At 43.7% G+C, this 23,876-nt stretch overlaps 1 protein-coding gene across 1 annotated transcript in view; it reads left to right on the forward strand.

The window, feature by feature from the left end:
- LOC308707308 (LIM and SH3 domain protein 1-like) overlaps positions 1-16,643 on the forward strand; it is a 411,116-nt gene extending 394,473 nt beyond the window's left edge. Inside the window, exons 5-7 of the mRNA XM_081393663.1 lie at positions 15,544-15,622; positions 16,060-16,148; positions 16,238-16,643. Coding sequence (XP_081249789.1) covers positions 15,544-15,622; positions 16,060-16,148; positions 16,238-16,408 — 339 coding nt within the window. The 3' untranslated portion in view covers positions 16,409-16,643. The remainder of the gene's footprint in view (positions 1-15,543; positions 15,623-16,059; positions 16,149-16,237) is intronic.
- Positions 16,644-23,876: the final 7,233 nt, after the last annotated feature.

Genomic DNA, 23,876 nt, shown 5'->3' on the forward strand with positions numbered 1-23,876 from the left:
GCAATATGAAGTGACCGTTCTCGAAAGGGAACCTTGATTTTCCAGTGTCTTCATGTACAAGTTGGGTCTTAGCAGGACAACCTCTTTGCATTCAATCACATTCCTAAGAATGTAATCCTTTACCACACAATACGACTTATGTGCTCCTATCTTCTTGGCCTGCAGGCTGTCAATGTTGTCTGCTGCCTTTTCTGCCCTCTCCCTTCCATGCTCATGGATTTGGTACTCTGTGTTGAAGTTGTTTCTGCATGATAGATGATAGTTAGCTTCCATTGCAAAAAGGTCCTTGTCCTACACCTTGCGATAAAGAGCCTATTTCTTTAATTCCTGTGCCCTAGGTTCAATAACTTTCCAGGCTGGTTCCTTGTGTTTCCAACTCTGAAACTTTGTAAGCTCTTCAGTCTTGCCCTTGAACTTGGATTTTGCTTTGTCACAGAAAATGCAATGATTGGGAAACAAGAAGGAACACCTTCTTGGAGCTCCTTCAGATACCCTGGTAATCCAGAGTTCTCACGAGAGCACAAGTTGAATTTGCTCAGCGAGTTACTCTGGTGTTGAGTAATGATGCTCATTAAATATGCCCCTCGATCGGAGCTGCACCAATCACATCGGGTTATCTGATATAGGCGGGCCAGAGGCGAGCTAAACAGATGACGACAGCGCTGTGACGTCGAAGTCATTAGTAAACATTGCAAGATGGCTATGGATGAATACCAGTTGTTTGAAACAGCTTTGGCAGCTACAATGAACGAGTTAGACTTGGCTTTTTATCTAAAAGAGGAACAGAAAACGGCGCTTGAATCGTTCCTTTGCAAGAAGGACGTTTTTGCTGTTTTGCCGACTGGATACGGTAAGAGTATAATCTACCAGTTAGCTCAGCTGGTAGCTGGGGTTTATTGTTGTGATTGGTCGTAGTGTTTTCCAATTGCGTGCAGTGAGATTTTCAAATGCACGCTTGGTGCCGCCCCTCGAGCTAGGTGATTTTCATTAGTCGACACCAGACCATTAATCTTTTAGATTTAGGTCTGGATTTCCAGGCTATCCTAGCCTGACTTCGTCATACTCATATTCTAGGCTTTCATATTCTCATTCCATTTACAGTTTGCGATGGCCACCTATCCACTTAATAATGTATCAAGTTTCAGGATATTTTAGCTGATTATCAAATTATTCACTCCATCAATTCAAAATTAATGTAAATGCTGCGTGACTTCTGTGTTTTAATGGGCGCGCGCGCTGAACATTCAAGCGCATTTGAACTGGAGCGGAGGGCGTTACCATGGAAACGAGGTGCAGCTCAACTGACAATCAGCGAAACTCCGTCTCGCACTGTTGTTTTAACTACTTTAAGGTAAGTTTAGTCCATAAAATTTCACAAATAGTACATACAAATGTTTCTGAGACTTTCTTTGATGTAATGACTCGCTTCGGTTGAATATTTAGTTTATAGAAATGGTTTAGTGTCTTCGAAAAAATCCGTTAGCATCTCAACTGTTAGGCTAACTGTTAACTAAAGGTAACGTTAATTTAGGTAAACTATAGACTTGAGCTACAATTTTGGGCTTTTAATCACATCTTATGTGTAGATGAGAGATTTTGTAGACAATTGACAATTGGTCAATGGATGAATGGAAATAAGCTAATTTATTTAAGGTTAACCTAAAAGTGTGCACTGTATGGTTAATTCAGTTATCACGTGACGTCACACCATTACGCCCACCTGGGGGGCAAAATAAGGCTTTCCTCCACTGCCCAGTCGTTTTATCAGGTTTGTAGTATTATGTAGTAAAACAGTGTTATTAAAAGATCAAATTCAATATACCGCTTATTCATGATGCATACTTTGTACAGGTAAGCAGATGAACACAGAACAAATTATTTATAACATAATAATATTGTTTGTCTTCTCCCCTTTACAGTATTGTTTGCCATCTAGTCCTGATCACAGAGTTTAGCTCCAAACCCAATTAAGCAGACCTGAGCAGCTGATCCAGGATCACCAGAAACTCTGCAGAACTTTGGTCTGGACACCAGTGTTGTAAGTTCAGAACATATTGCAGGAGATATCAACATTGTCTCTCAACGTCCACTTACATGCAGAGGTTTACTCCAACCTAGTGTAGCACACCTGAACAAGCTAATCAAGGTGCTAAACTGGGTGCATATCACTCAGGTCTCTAGCTCAGTAGTCAGTGGTTAAGGGCCGTCTTTATCACAAAATCCTTACAGTGCACTGAAACATTCGCTCCCTAAAAACTCACTATGTTATCGGAAGTTCTGAAGTTCAAAACTTTATCACATGAGACAGTTTGCTACAAAATGACATGTGATAGCTGATTTTAAAACACAAACCAATATTATATTTCAGCATAAACATACGTTGCTAGACAGGTAATGTCTAATCAAGCAAACATTCACAATTTATCTATGACTGAAAACGTTTCGGTTACTCACGTAACCTCTGTTCTCTCTAGAAGAGGGAACGAGTATTGCGTAGTTGCTTACGCTACGGGAAAGCCTTTCTTTCTCGAGATACTGAAGCCAAAAATTATCCTTAATTTTTATAATCTTGTCAACGCAGTGCGGCAGCCTGCAGACCTAGGGCAAGCTAACTAGCGTGCCCATTGGCTGCCCTGCGGCAACTGCAGCAGCCTACCGCTGAGCCCTTGGCGTGACGTCACGACCAATGAGCGCGCTTGGCGCGCTTAATGCGTCACAGCCCGCGAAAAGGGGTGTGGCTTAGCGTATATAAACAGGGCTCGGAGGCTGCTTCTCTGGTTTCTGTCGCATGAAGCGAAATGAGCTCGTGGCGCGAGCACGGCGGGCTACGCAATACTCGTTCCCTCTTCTAGAGAGAACAGAGGTTACGTGAGTAACCGAAACGTTCTCTTACGAGAGGTTCTCTCGTATTGCGTAGTTGCTTACGCTACGGGAACGCCCTTGTCAACGCCGTGCGCGCCCAGCATCCACTGAATGAGTCCCAGGGAGAGCCCGGGGAACGTGATAGCGGAGAGCCGGGCAGCCCGAAGAGGGCTAGCGCCATACATAAGCACACACTAGGGGGTTAGGAGCGGCACGGCCGGTCCTAACTGACAATTCCCTGCATAGTGCAGCTCAACCAGTAGAGCTAAATCACACAACGTAGCCCGCGCACAGATAGTGGGCTGGCATACGCGAGACTTAGACTGATAAGACTTTCGCCTGCAAGGCGGGAACATCCAGGTTGTAAAACCTAACAAACGTGGAGGGGGAGGCCCAGCCTGCCGCTGCACAAATGTCATGAATGGGAATCCCGCTGGACCATGCCCACGACGAGGCCATGCCTCTAGTGGAATGAGCTCGAACGCCCAATGGGCACTGCAGGTCTTTAGACGCATAAGCAGCAGCAATAGCGTCCACTATCCATCTGGACAGGCTGTGTTTCGAGGCGGCGAGACCCTTGGTGCGCCCACCAAACGAAACAAAGAGCTGATCCGAGCGCCTGAAAGCGGCGGACCGTGAAATGTAGTTTCTCAACGCCCTGACCGGGCAGAGGAGATTACTATCGGCCTCGCTGCCGTGCGTCGGCAGGGCTGAGAGGGAAATGAACCTGTGCTCTGAAGGGAGTGCCCAAAATTTTTGGAACGTACCCATGCCTCGGTCTGAGAATGACTTTGGAGTCATTAGGTCCGAACTCGAGGCACGCGGCGTTAACAGATAACGCGTGAAGGTCTCCCACTCGTTTGACTGACGACAGAGCTATCAGAAAAACGGTTTTGAGCGTGAGGTATTTCATATCCACAGTTTCCAAGGGTTCGAAGGGATGCGCTCTCAGGGCCTCCAAGACCAGAGAGAGATCCCACATAGGAACCGAGGGGGGTCGCGGGGGGTTCATCCTCCTGGCTCCCCTAAGGAAGCGGATGACGAGCTCGTTCCTTCCTAATGCGCGGCCCTGCTCAGAAACCGAGAGCGCTGAAATGGCCGCAACATAGACTTTGAGCGTGGAGGGGGACCTGCCCGCGTCCAGTAGCTCTTGAAGGAAACACAGTACTCGCGATACCCCACATGTCTGTGGATCGAGCCCCTTAGCAGTGCACCATGTGTTAAACACTGACCATTTCGACATGTAGAGCCGCCTCGTAGAGGGGGCTCTAGATTGTATGATCGTGTTCATGACCCCGTCTGGCAGATCAGCGTGTAATCGTTGAGGCTCCACGCATGCAGAGACCAGTGCTCTGGATGGGGATGCCATATCGATCCGCGTGCTTGAGAGAGAAGGTCTCTCCTCACCGGTATCGGCCAGGGGGCTGAGTCTGCCAGCTGTATTAGATCCGGGAACCAAGCTTGGTTCTCCCAGCATGGGGCTATGAGGAGCACTGAGTGGCGCGCTTCCCTGATTCTCTCGATGACCTGAGGCAGCAGAGAGACCGGGGGAAAAGCGTACAACGGGCCGCTGGGCCAGATCTGGGCCAGCGCGTCCTCGTTCTTCGAGAAGAACTCTGGGCAGTGAGCGTTGTCTTTTGACGCAAAAAGGTCGACTTTCGCTTTGCCGAACCGTCGCCACAGTGACTGGACTGCTTGGGGGTGTAGAGACCACTCCCCAGGGGGAACGTTGTCCCTGGACAGTCTGTCGGGGCCCTCGTTCAGGTGGCCAGGCACATGCGCGGCTCTCAGCGAGCGCAGAGAGTGCTGAGCCCACACGAGGAGGCGTTCCGCCAGGGTGCAGAGCATCTTTGATCTGATACCGCCCTGGTGATTCACGTAGGCCACTACCGATGTATTGTCCGTGCGGACTAGAACATGGTGACCGTGGAGGAATGGGAGGAAGTGTTTGAGCGCTTTCTCGACCGCGAGCATCTCTAGACAGTTTATGTGTAGGAGATTCTCCTGGTCTGACCAGCGGCCATAGACCGGTCTCCCTCGAAGAGCGCTCCCCAACCTAGGTTGGAAGCGTCTGTCGAGACAACTTTCCGGTGTGAGATCACTCCCATAGTCACTCCTGTGTGATACCATTAGGCTGCCAGCCAGGGCTGCAGGGCTGAAATGCATCCCTGATTCACTCTGACTCGCAAGCCGCCGGCCGCCCAGGCTCGGTGGGGCACGCGCATTTTCAGCCAGCGTTGGAGCGGGCGCATGCGCAGTAAACCCAGCTGGAGCACTGCTGCAGCTGAGGCCATATGCCCCAGGATACGCTGGAATGTCCTCAGCGGAACCCGGCTGCCTATTTGGAGGGATGCGGCGAGGAGGCGGATGCGGCGCGCGCGCTGCTCCGACAGTCTGGCCGTCATAGCCACCGAGTCCAGTTCTATTCCAAGAAAGGAAATTGACTGACGGGGTGATAGCGAGCTCTTGGTCCAGTTGACCGAGAGACCCAGCTCCTCCAGATGGCTGAGAAGCGCTGTTCTGTGAGACACAAGTTCCGTCTCTGACTGCGCTAGAATAAGCCAATCGTCCAGATAATTCAGTATTCGCAATCCCTGTTTCCTCAGGGGAGCGAGGGCCGTGTCCATGCATTTCGTAAATGTACGGGGTGCCAAAGACAGGCCGAACGGCAGGACTGTGTACTGATATACTCGACCCTCGAAGGCGAATCTCAAGAATGGCCTGTGACGGGGAGTTATCTGGATCTGAAAGTATGCGTCTTTTAGATCGAGAGAGATAAACCAGTCTCCTGGGCGAATCTGCGCGAGGATTTTTCTGGTTGTGATCATTTTGAACGGCCGTCTCATGAGGGCTTTGTTCAGATGTCTCAGATCTAAAATAGGTCTGAACGCTCCGTCCTTCTTGGGCACGAGGAAGTAGCGGCTGTAAAAGCCTGACTCGCTCAAAGAAGGATGAACCTGTTCTATAGCCCCTTTGCGCAGCAGCTTCGCTATTTCTGCTTGAAGCAAGTGCGCAGCTTCTGAACTCACTCTCGTCTCCGTCTGTGCTGTATAGCGCGGAGGGCGACGAGCGAATTGAAGCGAATAGCCGTGTTTTATAGTTTTCAGCACCCATTCTGACGCGCCCTGAATCGCTTCCCATGCTTCCGCATGCATAGCTAGGGGTCGAATGGTCTCTGGGCTCAGATCGCCGCGCTGCGCGGGATGGGGAGCCTGTATCAGAGAGAAAGGCGCGGCGCGCGCGCCGCTGGTGCTCGAACACGGGGGCTGGTAAACAGTATTGGCCGACTGTACAGCGTTCAGTAGCTCGGTCCCATCGGATGGAACGTGATTTGCTGTCAAACATCCCAGGCGCGAGAGAGGCGTGGGGATTATAATGTCTACAAGTGAGTGCGCGTGCTCGTGAGCGGGCGCAGGGTTTACACTTATGACACGGCCAGTGTTTGGGAGCTTTAGAGGGTCTGTGACCCAAGGTAACTGGCTGGCAGAGCGAGCAGCGGGTAGGTGTGAGCACAAGGTTGTGGGCACATTTCCTACATTTAATACTCGAGCGGCTTGCGACCGCTTCATGAGAGAGCGCTCTGTACGTGTTACCATGGGGACCCTGTTTGTGTGAAGCAGTGAGCACATGGGAGTGGGCACATTTTCTACACTTATAACACCCTCGGCTTGAGCCGCCGTTGCCCGGGGTAACCGAGTGGCAGAGCGAGTTACAGGTAGATGTGAGCACAGAGTTGTGGGCACATTTACTACACTTATTACTCGAGCGGCGTGTGACCGCTTTATGAGAGAGCGCTCTGAACGCGTTACCATGGGGACCGTGTTTGTGTGAAGCAGTGAGCACGTGGGAGTGGGCACATTTTCTACACTTACAACACCTTCGGCCGGAGCCGGGAAGCCCGAATTTACACTCTTTCTGAGATTTATTTGGGCCGCCGTAAAAACGGCGTTTGTGTGCAGGCGAGCGAGTGGTATTACTGGCTCGTTGGCTGCGGTGTAAGCTGCTGCAGTAGCCTGCACTGAGGGGACTGACAGAGCTGGGCGTTTTGATGGCGGTCCGGCCGCAGCGGGACTCAGCCATCTCTTCCTCCCTGCGGGTGCTAGGAGGACTTCGCGGGCTCAGACTTCAGCGTTATCTTGGGACGCGGACCCCGGGGGGGCGGCGGTCTGTGACGGCTGGTCGAGCGCGACCTAGGGCGGCCGCCCTGGCGTCGCTGCGAAGTGGTTGGTGGCCGAGACGAGCGCTGTGTGGAGCTGCGCGCAGGAGGCTGAGCTTGAGAGCGGCCTGCGGCTGGGCTCGAGCGGCGAGGCAGGAAGAGATTCATAGCCTGCGACGCCTTCTGCACTTCAGAGAAGCGGTCCACAATCCCGCTGACCGCAGGGCCGAAGAGGCCGGTGGGCGAGAGCGGGGCGTTGAGGAAAACAGCGCGTTCTGACTCACTCATATCCGCCAGCGTCAACCATAAGTGTCTGTCGATGACGGTGAGCGCGGCCATAGATCTGCCGATGGCTTGTGCAGCGGTCTTGGTAGCACGGAGCGAAAGGTCCGTCGCGCTGCGCAGATCTGTTAAGGCTGTATGATCCGAGCCCTTCTCGTCCAATTCGCGGAGGAGGTCGGCTTGCAGGATCTGAAGAACAGCCATCGAGTGCAGGGCAGAAGCAGCTTGGCCGGAGGCGGCGAATGCGCGGCCGGCGAGAGCTGATGTGGTCCTGCAGGCTTTAGACGGCAGGGCAGACTTTGAGCGCCATCTAGCAGACGGCGGGCAAAGGTGCGTTGCCACCGCTTCCTCAACGGAAGGGATGCCGGTATAGCCTTTCTCGGCGGCCCCGTCCACCTGGGAGAGAGCCGAGGAGACAGACGAGCGGAGTCTAGCGGAGAAGGGCGCGTTCCACGACTTCGATAGCTCCTGGTGGAGCTCAGGCAGGAAGGGTGCTGACCTAGAGGCTGGCGCTTGGCGGCGGCTAGGCAGAAAACACCCGTCGAGTCGGTTAGGCGCGGGCTCCTTGGGTGGGGACCAGTCCAATCCCAGTCGGTCGACCGCTTTGGTGAGGAGGCGGATAAGCTCCGCGTCGACACTGGAGCGGGACCTGCCAGACTCAGGAGTCGAGGAGGCGGAGCGGTGAGAGCCCGACCACTCCTCGCTGTCCGAAGCAAGCAGAGAGCAGCTGTCAGCGGCGTCATCTGCTTCATCCCCTGAGGCGACGGCAGTGCGGGCAGTAGCCGGCCGCTGCACGTCGGTGAAGGGCGGGGGAGAAGGAGAAAGCGAGGCTCGCGGGAGGGGCTCCGGCGAGCGCTCAGCTATAACCACCGGCTCGGGAGGCCTTTGAGAGCGGCGTTTCTTCTTACGCGGCCCTGAAGAGGCAGCCGGGGAAGGTGGAGGATCGTCAAACATGGCGAGTCGAGCCCGCAGGGTCGACATCGGCAAGTCCTCACACTGTTCGCAGCCGCCCGAGGAGAGGGCGCGGGCTGCGTGGTCGAAGCCCAGGCAGAGAGCGCAAACCACGTGGCGGTCTCCATCGCTGAGCGGGGCTCTGCACGAGCCACAGGATGAGCGAGGCATTTGCAACAACGCCTCGCGCTCTTTTAGATGCAAAAGTGTGTCGCGGGGCGAACACACAAACACATACAACACAGAGCAGTAAAGGATATGATCACCGGATAGCGAAGCAGGCAGGGAAAGCTGAAGGCGGCGAAGGCGGCCGGCGTCCTCAGGCTGAGATCCTCGGCGTGCTGGTCGCTTGTTTCGACGGCGGCTTCCTCAGAGAGCAGCGATGCGAAGAGCTTCGCTGAAAAGACAGAAATCAGAGAAGCAGCCTCCGAGCCCTGTTTATATACGCTAAGCCACACCCCTTTTCGCGGGCTGTGACGCATTAAGCGCGCCAAGCGCGCTCATTGGTCGTGACGTCACGCCAAGGGCTCAGCGGTAGGCTGCTGCAGTTGCCGCAGGGCAGCCAATGGGCACGCTAGTTAGCTTGCCCTAGGTCTGCAGGCTGCCGCACTGCGTTGACAAGATTATAAAAATTAAGGATAATTTTTGGCTTCAGTATCTCGAGAAAGAAAGGCTTTCCCGTAGCGTAAGCAACTACGCAATACGAGAGAACCTCTCGTAAGAGAACTTGCACAAATATGTAGAGGGAAAACTCAAGAAAACTCCAAATACTTCACATTTTGGACAACCATTGTTTTTTTACATTTACATTTACATTTTGGTTATTGTTTTCTTTCTCACTTTAGATGCTGGAGAAAAAACAGCCAGACTAAAGCATTCAAAGTGGAAACTTCTGTCGTGGCTCAATAAATCCAGGATTGGGATGGTGGAAGGAGCAGATCAGAGATCAGGAAGAGATCTACTGGTGTCCCTGAGGAACTGATTTACCTAATGCATCAAACATTACCAAACATTTTCATCACTCACCTTCATGTCGTTGCAAACCTGTAAGACTTTCGTTCATCTTTGAAACACAAATGTAGATCTTTTTAATGAAATCTGAGAGCTTTCTGTCCCTCCATTTCACAGTTTATGCAACTAAAACTTTCAAGGTAAAAGACATTATAACAATAATCAATATGACTAGTGGTTTAACCTCAACTTTATGAAGTGATACTTTGTGTGTGCAAAAAAAAACCCATTTCATCTTTATTCACAAAATATACATCTCTGACACGTGTTCAACTTCACGGAGCACCACGATTCATCAGTGTTGTGTTGGCAAGAGAGTTGGCCATCTCATGGTGCAACATGTGTCGGAGATACATCATTTGTGAATAAAGACGCAATTGTTTGCGCACACAAGGCATCTGTTAAAAATATCTTCATTTGTGTTTTCCACTAAAGTCGTATGGGTTTGGAGCGACATGGTAAGTAATTATTGACAGAATTTACATTTTTGTGTGAACTATCTCTTTACTGTTTTCTAATTTGGTTATAATTGGTCATTGTTCTGTTTTATTTTCAATATTTTTAAGATTTATTGTTTTGAAAAAAAATGTAGAATACTGAAAGAATACTGAAAACTGTATCGTAGTTTCCACAAAAATATGAAGCCGTACAACTGATAGTAATCAATTTTTTTTGAGAATCAAATCATCATTTTATAATGATTTCCGAAGGATCATGTGACACTGAAGACTGAAGTAATGATGCTGAAAATTCAGCTTTGCATCACATGAGTAAATTACACATTACTATATATTTACATGTATACTTAAGAAAAGTTATTTTTATTGTAGTAATATTTCACAATATAACTGTTTTTAGGGTATGCTTGATCAAATGCAGGCTTAAGATGTGATCAGAAACGTGTTTTTTATGTGAAAGATGTATCTGATGTGTCAATAAATGGTCTGCAAATCTTTTATGAATTGTTTTATGAATATTAAATATAATCATTTATTCACAGTTAAAATTAGGCCTGAAATTTTCAACTCACTTTACAACCTAATTTAGATTTATAATTGATGTTATACTTATATTATAAATTATATAGAAATTATATAAATATTAAAGATTTTTTATTTATTTTTTATAACCTTCCGGGAACGTTCCGAGAACCTTTCGGCAACGTTCCCCTAACTTATAGGGAACGTTCTGAGAACCTTCCGGGAACGTTACGAGAACCTTTCGGCAACGTTCCCGGAACGTTCCCCTAACCTATAGGGAACGTTTTATTAACGTAAAGAAAACTTTCCTAGCTAACTAACAGGGAACGTTAGAATGTTTGTTCTGAGAACGTTCTGGGAACCTGAAAATAACGTTCTGGGAACCAAAAATTGTTAACTGGGATGGTGCGTCCTTCAGAGGACGCATAGGCTGCATCCTCGAAGTCTGCGTCCTTCAAAGGATGCAGCCTTCAACATCGGGACACAGCTATAGACTAATTCGTGGCGGTGCGCCACAGAATCAACACCGGCCACATATTGCGTTTCGTTATAAAAAAATTTTTTACGCAATTTAAAACACGCAGCATATTCATTCAGCTGCATTTCCTTTCCCTGCTCTCCCTCCGTCTCTCTGTCACTCACGCATCTCTCTCACAAGCAATTTTTTGTCTCGCCAAAGCCTTATTTGATCGGTGAGTGATGTACATGACTGCTGCGCTTGCGATAATGCGTATATTACTGAAAGAACGAGCAGAGAGAGAGAGCCCCGGTCGCGCGCGCGCACCCTCGCCGTCTTCAAACTGTCTTGCTCTCTCTCACTCTCGCTCCCTCGCGCATATTAATCAAAATCAATTGAGAATTGACACGATGGTAAAAGATCGGAAGACCGAAGTTTCACGTGCAGCATTCGGGTATTTTTTCCCTGAATTACTGCTGGGTGTTGTGCAAAAAAAAAAAAAAAAAAAAACTTTTACGTTGCCTTATCTTCTCTGAAAAGCGTTCCGCACATTCAGCTGACATGAGAAACACTTTCAATAAACAAAACAAAATCCAATGATGAAATGTTTTCTGTGTTGACAAATCTTGTGCGATGTCCTGACTGCCGGGATAATCACACGCGTTGTACAAGTCCGCTAATGACACGTCCGATTCGCGAACTACTCCTTTGAACCGATTCAACCAAAACAATCTTTTCACGAGTTCACATCTACATATAATTAATACAATAAGTTTATGCGTATTTGGCGTGCTGTCCGGGGGGAGGGCTCCGGAGTTAGGCCCGAACCCAAAGTACTCCCCCCAGTTGGTAAGTGCAGATGGAACTGGAAGTGAGGAGATGGGGTGGAGGAGGGATGCTGACCAACTTTCAATGAACAGAGATAGGTCTGCTGTGAATTTATACTCTGTCATTGAGTTGATTACTGATTAATCTCCAGCTGTGCATAATTTGGTTAATTATCTGAACCTGCTCCTCCCGAACTTTGTTAAATAAAACCTCATTTAGTTTAGACTGCGGTAAATGCAGTTGGGTTGTCGAGGTCAAAACTCTAAATAAGATGTGAATCAAATAAACTTACTATAAATAATGTTATGTCATTGTTTTACTCTTACACTGAATGTTTGGATTTTTAAGGTGTGAATCATTTTTGATTAATATTTAATGTAATAAAGTTCTGTGTAACAGATTATTAACGCAGATTATTAAAGGTCCCGTTATATGCCCCTTTTCACAAGATGTAAAATAAGTCTCTGATGTCCCCAGAGTGTGTATGTGAAGTTTGAGCTCAAAATACCCAACAGATCATTTTTTACAGCATGTTTTTAAATTGACATTTTTTGGGGCTCAGAAAAACGACCTGTTTCAGTGTGTGCCCTTTAAATGCAAATGAGGTGCTGCTGGACGACACAGGGGGCGGAGCTTCCTGAGCTCGCGCTCAGTCTGTCAGGAAAAATTCATCTCATGGAATGATGATAATATCAGAAACTCTCAGTAACGGCGTTCATTTCGAGTCGGACAATAATCCCTACAGAGTCAGAGTGCTGTATAGAGATGAAACACAGGGCCGTTTGAAGGAATTTGGGGGCCCCAAGCAAAATGGACATGGAGGCCCCCCCAATGCCCCCCCCCCACCGGAGCTTAGCCATAGTTCACCCACACTTTATATAAATAAAAAATGTTTACAGTGCAAATACTGCAGTTGCATATACTGTGCATACAATTTTGAACATTTTCAACAATTGAATATTTGCAGTAACCTTGAAGTAACTGTTCAAGATCCATTGATAACTTAAACATAATGTCATATTTACATAAACTGTCACTACAGAAGCCTATATCTCCACACTAGCACATTAAGATAAGCTATGAAAAAATCATGTTCCTCTGCCTCTTTCTGGTTAAATAATGTTTATAGATGGATTAACTTACAAAGTATTTATTAAGTAAAAAGACTTGTTTGCTAACAGTTAAATGACAATTAACTAAAGATTAAATTAAAGACTAACAATTTACCATCTATTAATGCTGGTTATTACCCCTGACTGAGCCTGGGTTCTCCCAAGGTTTTTTTTTTTTCTCCATTAGGTCACTTGATGGAGTTTTTCGGTTCCTTGCCACTGTTGCCTTTGGCTTGCTCAGTTGGGAATATTTTGGGGATATTTAATTTTATTCTATCAATCAATAAATTCCACTAGAAACAAACCTTGTTGTATTATTTTATTTTAATGTAATACTGTGAAGCTGCTTTGATACAATCTGTATTGTGAAAAGCGCTATACAAATATACTTGATTTGATTTGATTATTATAAAGTGTTACCGAAAAGATATGTTAGCAATTCCATATTTTGATATTAGAAGGGAAGGGATGCAGCTGCTTTCACAACTACCAATGCTTAAAAACATCCCGAGGTAATGTTTGATGCACGGAATTTATTGTGTGGTTTTCCTAACCCCCATTTGGGAAATAGATTATAACGGTGGAATAGTTAGTATAGCATGCTATGCCACTTTCCTCAAAACCTATTACAAAGCTATAGCAATGTCATGTCATTAAATACGATAAACAGTGATTCTGGAACAGATCTGCGTCTTCTTTATCCCGTTAAAAAAACATATTATAGTATGTAACCATATTCCGTCCTTTCGAAAAAAAAGTTGCACTAACTGTTCGTTACAAGCAGCATTTGCCGTCAGGCAGACAACTAACATAAACATATTTTTGCTAGCCTACCTGCGGCAAAAGTACACCATTTGTACAAGACAAGTAGAGCTATTTTATCCAGTGTAATTTATCACGTATCACTATTTTTTTTTACCTTTAACTTCTTTCTTTTCTGGCTTCCTGAAGCATAATTCGCTTCATGATAACTGCCGAGGAGGTTTTGTATTTTGCCGGCAGCAGAGACGCGTGGTTGGCTGGCTGCTGTCAGCGACTACTGAGGGGGGCCCCTTGAGGGGGATCCCGATAACAGTGTCATTGCACTTTACTGCATTGACTATCAAAGGGGCGCTCACACAGTTTGTCGTTGCATTTTATTCTTAACCAGTCGTTGTCTTGGGGCCCCAGGCCAGCTCGAGGCCCCAAGCAATTGCTTGGTTTGCCTGTCTTGTCGCGACGGGCCTGATGAAACAGGTATGGTTTAGTAGTTTAATTACGGTTATTATAACGTATTTGTCATCTGCTTGTAGGCTATGTATCCATTATTTATTAATAGCCTACAAGTCTGCTGTCTGAATGATGATCAAACATGTACTGATGAGTATAATAAAGTTTATTGTACATCACACAAAAGATGAAGCGTCAGTTTTACTTCAGAAAATCACCGTAAGAGCTGAGTAAACACAGTAGCCTAAGTTATAAGAAGTGCGCAAGTAGCCAGTAGAGTTGAGGGAGCATTCCTGTGGGCGGAGGTTAGTCAAGAAACGGTTCTGGTGATGTCACTAAAGAAGGAAGTAGAGGGATGTAGTCCAATCGAGCCGTTTTTTGTAGTCAACTTCTGTTAAATAAAATATCTCGCTTGGCATTGAACTTTGAGCTTTATAATTTTACAGATATTATTTATGCTCTAACAGCAACATTACACACTAACTAAAGTTTGAAACATGGGATCACGCAGAACGGGACCTTTAACGGAGATTATTAAAATTGATGTGACATGAACAAACAGATGTTGACAGTTTTCCTTTCGCGGACATAATTTGAATTTGGAAAAAGGTAATAAATTGCAATATATTGCAGAATATTGCAATATGTTTAAAATCGCAATAATATCGTATCGTGACCCAAGTATCGGGATAATATCGTATCGTGGTGCCTCTGGTGATTCCCACCCCTACTGGCTAGACCCAATGTTTAGATCTGTTGTGGTCTTTATGCAAATTAGCACATGCGTAATAAGTTTATGCACCATTTGTCCATGTTAACAAACAATTTAACAAAAACTTGTAATACATTTTTTGTTTGTCTTGATGTAAGTAATCAACTCAGTAATTTTCATGGTGATATCTAAAGGTTAAAATTTTTACCCTATTCACGTAAGAAAAAGAATGAATAGGCGTATGAATAGGCTATATTTGGGTCTTTTTCGAAACTTTCCCCTAATGGGATTCTTTGGGACTTTTTTTGACCCCCATTTTGGCTTAAAATGACTGGACTAAAAGGGCCTTCGAGTAAGTAGCAAAGCTTCCACCGAATTCTGAAAAGGTGAAACAAATTACCCGGTCAGTGGCGGGTTTTATTGCCAAAGATTTGCGCCTTTACTCCGTTGAGGATAACCAAGGATTTTGCACGATGTTACAGGTACTTGAGCCACGATACAGTTTGCCCTCACGTCGTTATTTTAGTGAGACAGCGGTCTAAAATGTTCTAAAGAAACTGAAAAATTGTCACACTTAGTTGTAAATTGAGAACTGTTTATTCTTAACGAATTGTTCTTTGCAATTGTATGGTTTACCATGTTTAATTCAGAGCTTGCTAATCCTGAATATAACTTTGTTAATAAAATAAAAGTATTGAAAGAAATCTTCATAATCATTTTTAATATGGAAATACTGTCAAACAGATATTCTAACTATAAACAAAAAGCATAATAACTCCAATTTTGATTAAAATGTAAAGGTCATGTATTTGCACAGCAGGATAATTACAGTAGTTACCAAAAATGTATGTTAAGAATCGTTTTGGGAATCGGATCGTTACTCCCAGAATCGGAATCGGATCGTTAAGTGCCTTAAGATTCCCACCCCTAATGCCCGTAGTGTTTCTGTGACTTAGTAATGTTTTTTTTGTGTGTGTTAACAGATAAAGTATCATGAGGACTTTGAGAAGAAAAGTCAGATGGGGGGAGAGGGCTCATCCACTAATGCCTTCGGCAATCAGGGTATGTACAGGTACACTGTCGCTTTTGGCTTGCATAGTTGGGGACACTTAATATTCAACCATGTTATTGATCTGCCTGCATTGACACCATTATATGATAACTGAACTGAGCTGGACGATGACATCACTGTTGACACCACAGAGCAGCTGTATAGATTAATTAACTGAATTAATAACTTTTTTACAACAAAAATGAACTTTCACTGAACTTACTTAAGCTGGACTATTGCACAATTTTCTTCTAGATCTACTGTACAGATGAAAAAAAAAATGTATCATTATTTTCCTGTTATCACTATAAAGCTGCTTTGAAACAATCTGTATTGTAAAAGCGCTATATAAATAAAGGTGACTTGACAAAGTACCCATTTTTCATGCTGTCTGTAGGATTAGATATGGTTTGCATACTTTTTTTTTTTTTTATGGCTCTGTGTCCAGGCTTCCAGCCACCAGCTCGCTCTCCGAGCTACAACAATGTTCCAGAGCCTGAGCATTCAGCTGCTGCTCCACTGCCCTCTAGTGGTGGGGTAAGAATTCTCTCCATTACTCATTTTTATTTTTTTTCCCATGCTTAGACTTAGTTCTTCCTAACCTTGTGCATCTGTTCCTACTGAAGCGTTACAGGGCCGTATATGACTATGCCGCTGCCGATGAGGATGAGGTATCGTTTGCAGATGGCGACTTAATAGTGGACGTGCAGCAGATAGATGAAGGCTGGATGTTCGGACGTGTGGAACGCACAGGACAGCAGGGGATGCTCCCAGCCAACTACGTCGAGGCAATCTGAGCCCTATTGTATGTCGTTATTAATTCAAGATAGAAGAACTCAACCAGATAGCTAGATTGGCAAAGCTGAAATGCTTAGAACAAAACCACTTGAGGTCACCTTTTTTTTTTTTTTTACTTCCCATTTGGCTTTTTGTTTTTGCTGTTTTTAGGCTCTTCCTGTGATGCTGCATATTTTTTAAGGGGTTGTGTATTGCATTGCTGTTGCATATAAATTGGTCTCTGTCTTTGATTTTAAAACTGCAGTGAAGTGGGTCAAACTTTTTTACGTCAATTGGGCACAGCAATTATTGCAATAGGGCTGAAGAATGTTTTTATATTATGTAAATTGCCATGTTGATGAACATTCATCATTCAAACAATGACTTATGCAGTACAAAGTCTTAAACAATGGACTTCTGACCACAAGCACTGCAGAACTGTTACAGACTCCCTCTGCCTCTGGAGTACTCTATTATGCACTTTGGGGGAATACCAAAAACAATATAAGTGCTTTTTGCAAGTTGGTACAATAGACAGAATGCTGTTGTCCTTTCAGAATGAGATGAACCACAAAACAATGAGGTTTTATAATATATATATATATATATATATATATATATATATATATATATATATATATATATATATATATATATATAAAGCAGTGCACATTCCATTGTTATTTTGTAACAAAAGCATTATAGTCCATTATATTGAATAATAAAGTGATAAAGCTATGAAAGTGTATTATTTTTAAAACACAATGGAATCTGTTTTATGGGTGCCCAAAATAACAATCATGATGTTTTATAATGATTTAATAATGTTTTCATTATTAAAATCTAATTATTAGATAGTGGGCCAGAAAAAAAGCCATATTAAATCTATGGAGGGTGTAACACTTCTTGCATTGGTAATAGAGGATAGCACGCCAACATGAGTTGCAGCATAAGATAGCAGTGAAAACTCTGGAGGAGGTTGGCATTCCACAGTTCGTATTTTATTCACCACTTCACCGGGAAAACTCCAACAAACTGTCTAAGGGAGGGAGGTTCTAGCTAGCCTCCGTTTTTTTGAGATACTTTGAATATTAACAAGAAGTGACGTCACCCAACATCACTTAGAGCACCTTTAATAAACAAAACAACTTATATAAGCAATAGAAATAAAATATACCATCCGATTCATGCACACATGTGAGGCTCGAAGCACATGCTATTAGCAAACTGAACCTTTCAAAAAAGTGAAGGTCACTCTGCTCTTAAAGGGGCCACATCCTAGTCTACTCGTGACGTGGGCCATCACCAAAATTCATAAGTAAGGTAAAAATGTTTTGAGAGATTTCCTTCTACCCTGCATATATGCTTAAAACCCACAAAAAAAAAAAAAAACTGTTTCACAGTTTTACTCAAAATCTGTACAGTCAAAAAAGTTTTTTTTTTTTTTTTAACTCAAAGGTGCAATAGGTGATCTGGGAAATGCTAACTTTAGCTTGCTAGCATTGAAACCATATGATCCGACCTTCCCTGCAAATCGCAGTCCAAAGCCATGCCTCCTCAAAAACACATGAACACACACAGGTTCTATTAGTGAGACGACCAGAAACAATGTTATTGGATTACATCATGTGTCTTTCACCAGTGAGAAAACTTTACAGTACAGTGAGTAAGTCAAGTCAAGTCATCTTCATTTATATAGCGCTTTTAACAATGTAGATTGTCTCAAAGCAGCTTTACAGAGATAAGCGTATGATTTAAGGTAACAGAGATTGTTTTGGCTTTATAGCAGAGTTAAGTTATTTCCATCTAAAGTTAGTTTTAATTGATTTGCTTCTGTCGCAATGATCATTTGTTATTAAATTAGGGGCCGCTAAGACGACACCATTCTTTCTACACAGACTTTAAACGCGAACCTGTGAGAAACGCTGATGGCGTTCACAAGCGCATTTAGAATGGGTTCTATAGTTATGTGCATTTGAATATACGCAGGTTTGGAATTCCCTACAAGCCAAGCCTAAACAAAGTACTTGTCTTTCCTTATAAATTTTGATAAGGAATTATATTTTATTTGTTGCTTTGGGGTAGGACCGCGAGACGAATTTTCCCGACAACGCCTTATCTGTATAGTGGTAGAGGGATCCTCCATAGGGAGAGACTAGTTGGCACTTCAGCACTGCGTTGTCATCGGTCCAGGCGAAGGTCCTTCGTCAGATCTGAATACGGCCTGGATCCGGCAGGCTGCGGGAAAACCTCGGGATAAACACAGACAGTAAAATTAGAGTAGATGCCATTCTTCTCATGATGTAACGAGTACATCAGGATTTATGGGAAGTGTTCCCGGTTCCGGCTGACCTACTATATGCAGCCAGCAGCCTAACATTAAATTATAGAAGTCTATAATGTATTATGTGAAAGCTAGGTCAAAGAGATGTGTCTTTAATCTGGCTTTGAACTGACAGAGTGTGTCTGCTTCCCGGACAATGGTAGGAAGACTGTTCCAGAGTTTTGGTGCTAAATAGGAGAAGGATCTTCCGCCAGCAGTCGATTTTGATATTCTAGGTATTATCAACTGGCCGGAATTTTGAGATCGTAATAGACGTGACGGACTATAATGCGTTAAGAGCCCGCTCAAGTACTGCGGAGCTAAACCATTCAGTGCTTTGTAAGTAATCAGCAATATTTTAAAATTGATGCGATGTTTAATAGGGAGCCAATGCAGTGTTGACAGAACTGGGCTAATATGGTCATACTTCCTGGTTCTGGTAAGAACTCGAGCTGCTGCGTTTTGAACTAGCTGTAGTTTGTTTATTAAGCGTGCAGGGCAACCACCCAGTAGAGCATTACAATAATCTAGCCTTGAGGTCATGAACGCATGAACCAATTGTTCCGCATTTGTCAATGAGAGCATATGACGTAATTTAGATATATTTTTAAGATGGAAAAATGCAGTTTTACAGATACTAGACACGTGACTTTCAAATGAAAGATTGGTATCAAAGAGCACACCCAGGTTCCTAACCGACGACGAAGACTTAACAGAGCAGCCATCAAGTGTTAGACAGTATTCTAGGTTATTACGTGAGGAAGTTTTTTGTCCAATAATTAGAAACTCTGTTTTTTCAGAATTTAGAAGTAGGAAATTACAAGTCATCCAATTATTTATATCCGCTATGCATTCCGTTAATTTTGTGAATTGATAAGTTTCGTTAGGTTTTGAAGAAATATAGAGCTGAGTATCATCGGCATAACAGTGAAAGCTAATGCCATGTTTCCTAATGATATCTCCTAAGGGTAGCATGTACAGAGTGAACAGCAGCGGTCCTAGTACTGAGCCTTGAGGTACGCCATACTGAACTTGTGATCGATGAGACATCTCTTCATTTACTGCTACAAACTGATAACGGTCAGATAAGTATGATTTAAACCATGCTAGTGCATTTCGCGTAATGCCAACATAATGTTCTAATCTATTTAAAAGAACGTTGTGGTCGATGGTGTCAAATGCAGCACTAAGATCGAGTAACACTAATAGAGAGATACAACCACGATCGGATGATAAGAGCAAATCATTTGTGACTCTAACGAGAGCTGTTTCGGTACTATGGTACGGTCTAAATCCTGACTGGAAATCCTCGCAGATATCATTTCTTTCTAGAAAGGAACACAGTTGTGAGGATACTGCCTTTTCTAATATCTTTGACAGAAAAGTTAGATTCGAGATCGGCCTGTAATTGACTAATTCTGAAGGATCAAGTTAACAAGCGGTTTAATCATAGCCAGCTTAAAGTTTTTTGGTACGTATCCTAGAGACAAAGACGAATTAATGATATTAAGAAGAGGATCTATGACCTCTGGAAGTATTTCTTTCAGTAGCTTAGTCGGTATAGGGTCTAACATACATGTTGTAGATTTAGATGATTTAATGAGTTTAGTAAATTCTTCCTCTCCTATAACAACGAATGAATCAAATTTTTCCTCAGGGAGACTACAATGCACTGCCTGATGTGATACTGTAGTAGACGGTTGCATAGTTATAATTTTCTCCCTGATATTATCAATCTTATAAGTGAAGAAGTTCATAAAGTCATTACTGCTGTGTTGCTTGGAAACTTCGGTGCTTGAAGCTGTCTTTTTCGTTAGTTTAGCCACCGTTTCAAATAAATACCTAGGGTTTTGTTTATTTTCTTCTAATAGAGTTGAAAAATAAGCAGATCTAGCAGCTTTTAAAGCCTCTCTGTAAGTAATTGAGCTCTCTTTCCATGAAATGCGAAATACCTCTAGTTTTGTTTTCTTCCAGTTGCGCTCCATTTTTCTGGCTGCTCTCTTAAGGGCCCGAGTGTGCTCGTTGTACCACGGCGTTGGACTATTTTCTTTAATCTTCTTTAAGCGCAACGGAGCAACTGTGTCTAAAGTGCTGGAAAAGAGAGAGTTAAAAGTTTCTGTTGTAATATCGAGTTCTTCTAAGCTATCTGAGATGCTGAGATGATGAAACTGCTCAGGAAGATTATTAATAAAGCAATCTTTAGTGGCAGAAGTTAGGGATGTCCCGATCCGATCCACGGCATCGGTATCGTGCCGATACTGGCCCAAAACGCTAGATCGGATATCGGAGGGGAGAAAAAAAATTATCCGATACCTATGATCCGAAACCCATTAGGGGTGGAACGGTACGTATTCGTACTGAACGTACGTTCGGTGCATGGATTTACACAGAGAATACACGGTATAAAAATAAATAAATCTCTCGTACACATTAATTAATGTAATACGAAACTAACGTTACTGTTAGATACGCGCATATGCGGGTTCTTTAGGGACACCTAATCTGTAGCCCGCCTTAGCTCTGAACGCGCGTCTATATCGCTTCAAACGCTCACTTTATCATTCTACGCGCGCGGCGCGTCCTATTCGCTTTGGACGCGCGAATGGATTCAAACTGTTCAAGCATCGAACTAGACGCGATAGACGCAAATTTGACGCTCTATTTGCGTTTTGGTGTGAACGCAGCAAAATGAACAGGCTGCGATGTCAAGATTGCAATGCTGGTGTGTGTGTGTGTGTGTGTGTGTGTGTCAGAGAGAGAGGCACGGGCGCGATCGAACAGTGGAAACAAAAAAACATACTCCGTCATTTTCATACAGGACATCATTAAAACTGGAAAAAGTGTTTAGCCTACTTATATTTGTGTAAAACCCAACATTGTGCTTTTGTCAAACTGTAAACTCTTGTCAAACTGTAACTGTCACCCAACCAAAATCTCTCTCTCTCTCACACACACACACACACACACACACGCACACGCTGTTTAAAAGCAAAAATGATCTCATCTTTTTGGATATTCACATTGCATTGGTTTTCATTTCTTGTCCTAAAACAGAGCACTAATCTGTTTATTTTTAAGTTACACATTCTACATTGAATAAAAAAGAAAATCAAATGTGTTTTTAAAAGTAGTAGTATTTTATACAGAAATAAATTATTTATAATTCAGATGAGAATAAAGTTAAAGTTAATTAAAATTTAAAGGAAACAAATATATTGATCTGAAATATAGCAAATTAATTTTAAATTCATTCAGGTTACCAAACATATCTCAAAGTCTTTTGAATAAAGGCTGCCAGTCTTTCATTATCAACTGTTGTTGTGGACTATATACTGGAGAAGTATTTGTTCTCCATTTGAGTGAGATGTTTTTAAGTGGCTAATTGAGGAAAGTGCTTCCATTATATTTTATTATTAGTAGTATTAGTTCAAGAATAAAATAAAAATATCGGATTGATATCGGTATCGGCAAATAGCCAAAGCTGCGGCATCGGTATCGGTATCGGAAGTGAAAAAGTGGTATCGGGACATCCCTAGCAGAAGTGATAGGTCTCACATATTTGTAACACGGAGTCGGCTTTGCAGCCTTGGCTAAATGCAAATTACACGAGACTAGGTAATGATCTGAGATGTCATCGCTCTGCTGCAGAACTTCAACGGCATCCACATCTTTTCAGTGTGATAATATTAGATCTAGAGTATGATTACGACGATGAGTAGGTCCTGACACGTGTTGTCTAACTCCAATTGAATTTACAATGTCTTTAAATGCCAATCCCAATGCATCTTTTTCATTATCGATGTGTATATTAAAATAACCAACAATTAGTACTTTATCTGCAGTCAATATTAATTCTGATAGAAAGTCCGCAAATTCTTTGATAAAGTCTGTATGGTGCCCTGGTGGCCTGTATACAGTAGCCAGCACAAATCTCAAACGTGATTTATCGTTTACACTATATATTTTTACATTAAGCACCAATGCTTAATGTAATGCTTTGGTGCTTTGGTGCTTTCTCTTAAGCACCAAAGAGAAAAATAAATAAATAAAATAGCTGAGCGCACGGGTGGCGCGTTAGCAGACATCCCAAGTCTCCCGGAAGTTCCGGGAGTCTCCCGCATATTGATAGCGGCTCCCTGATGCCCGCAAATCAGTTAAAATCTCCCGGAAGCAAGAGCGCGCAAGCGTAGCGCGCGCACGGCAGAGAGAGGGAGCGAGAGACCTTGCGTGTGTGCGCTAGTGTGCGTGTGTGCCTCGGGATTTTATCTCTACTCTCGAACCGAATTAATCAGAACACCCCCCCCCCCCCCCCCCCCCCGTTGGAGATTTCTCGAACCGAATTATTCATAACCGAATCGCACCCCCCCCCCCCCCGTTGGAGATTTCTCGAACCGAATTATTCATAACCGAATCGCATCCCCCCCCCCCCCCATATGATGTCTGCATGAATAGGCTGCACAGTGGTATGCAAACACGTTGACTGACAAGGGAACACGCATGTTCTCATTTAATTTCTGACCAAATGCAATGATTGAAAATTAAGAAAAATGCAGTTTAGTACGTGAGGATGCCAAGGAATAATTCTGAGTGTAAAAGTAGGCTACGTCAAATAATTATTACAATAAGTTAGGCTCTATTGTGTAACAAGCAAATTAAAATTATACACATTTATTATTCACAATATGGAAAGAGGAAAGAAAACAAAGTTTGTTAAGAGCATGACTCAAACATGCCATTAATAGGCTTATTAAAGTCCTCTTTTATTTTTTGAGCTATTTTTATCCATTCCACATCTCCCACATGTGTGTTTTAGCAAGGCGGTCTGTGTTGCAAGTTGGTGAATGAAGATACTTGCCAGGTTACGTGTCACTACTGCTTTATTAATTTATCCAGTGTAAAACCTGGACACCGCCACACAAATGTGGCTTTTTGTTAATGACTGTCCTACTACAGGATTTAACACAGAGTAACAGCTCACTACCAGTTACAAAAGACACTGTAACAGTCTGTCACAGGCAAGTCTAGTTGTATTTTTCATCAATTAATTTTTTAAAGCAACACCAAAGATTATTTTGTTAATTATTACATTTAACTGTTTCTAATGAGTGTAATGCTTGGACAGAAATATTCTTAAAACCATTAATTGAAATAAACAAATGCCGTCC

This window comes from Scardinius erythrophthalmus, assembly GCF_964197995.2.
Source record: "Scardinius erythrophthalmus genome assembly, chromosome: 18".
NCBI lineage: Eukaryota > Metazoa > Chordata > Actinopteri > Cypriniformes > Leuciscidae > Scardinius > Scardinius erythrophthalmus.